Genomic DNA, 773 nt, shown 5'->3' with positions numbered 1-773 from the left:
AAGGAAAACTTGAAATCGCATCATATGACCCCTTTAAATAATCTTCAGTATCAAACCATATCTATGTTATTTTCATTTCAGCTTTGGTTAAGTAATCCAACTTTACTTGTAATCATTTGTATGCGTCACTGATTTGAAATGGTTTCAATGCATCAGGTAAATTCATTGTTAAAAAAACAGCTTAGCTGGTGTAATTTTAGCAGGTGCTAGTGCAATTTTATTGTGGTCTGAATCTGAAAGATACAATAAACATAGATGCCAAACGTCCAACACAGCTATTTTATGAGCAAAGAAAGTCTTTTTCGTAAACCACCATTGTTTTAAGGGGTGACTTTCATAGAAAAGTGGTTGTCACTGTGTCTAGAGCAGGATTAAGCTGGTCTTTTCAGCAGGGTTGTCTGTCCTGAAATAGATCTATCCCTCCAGTCTTGCGAGACTCTGCTAATCTCAGCAGGACCGAGCACCCGTGGGATACATCGTCTTGTGTAACAACATTCACAGCTGACAAATTTCTGAATAAACCTGAGATATTGTGAATGAGCATGTCACACTTCTTAAAATGCTCTTACCACCAGTTTCTTGACCAAAGATTCTCTCTCGGTCACCATATCCTTCAGTTCGGCTATTGTCTGCAGATCTTCAGGCCTGCTCTCTCTGTTCCGGAATTTGTCTTCTGTTCCCTCCAACCTGAAGAGCAAAGACATTTTATTTAGGATGAGATTGTACAAACTCTTCAGCCTTTAAATCAGTGGATCTTAATGTCTTTATTATTA

General features: G+C 38.2%; 1 protein-coding gene across 1 annotated transcript in view; it reads right to left on the bottom strand.

The window, feature by feature from the left end:
- Positions 1–773, bottom strand: part of LOC107603086 (protein FAM184A-like) — an 83,633-nt gene that overhangs the window by 15,887 nt on the left and 66,973 nt on the right. The window contains exon 10 of the mRNA XM_016295786.1: positions 570–687. Within this exon, the coding sequence (XP_016151272.1) occupies positions 570–687 (118 nt within the window). The remainder of the gene's footprint in view (positions 1–569; positions 688–773) is intronic.

This window comes from Sinocyclocheilus grahami, unplaced genomic scaffold, assembly GCF_001515645.1.
Source record: "Sinocyclocheilus grahami isolate Dianchi unplaced genomic scaffold, SAMN03320097.WGS_v1.1 scaffold340.1, whole genome shotgun sequence".
NCBI lineage: Eukaryota > Metazoa > Chordata > Actinopteri > Cypriniformes > Cyprinidae > Sinocyclocheilus > Sinocyclocheilus grahami.
The sequence above is the reverse complement of the archived record's forward strand: the minus strand, read 5'-3'. Positions and strand labels throughout refer to the sequence as shown.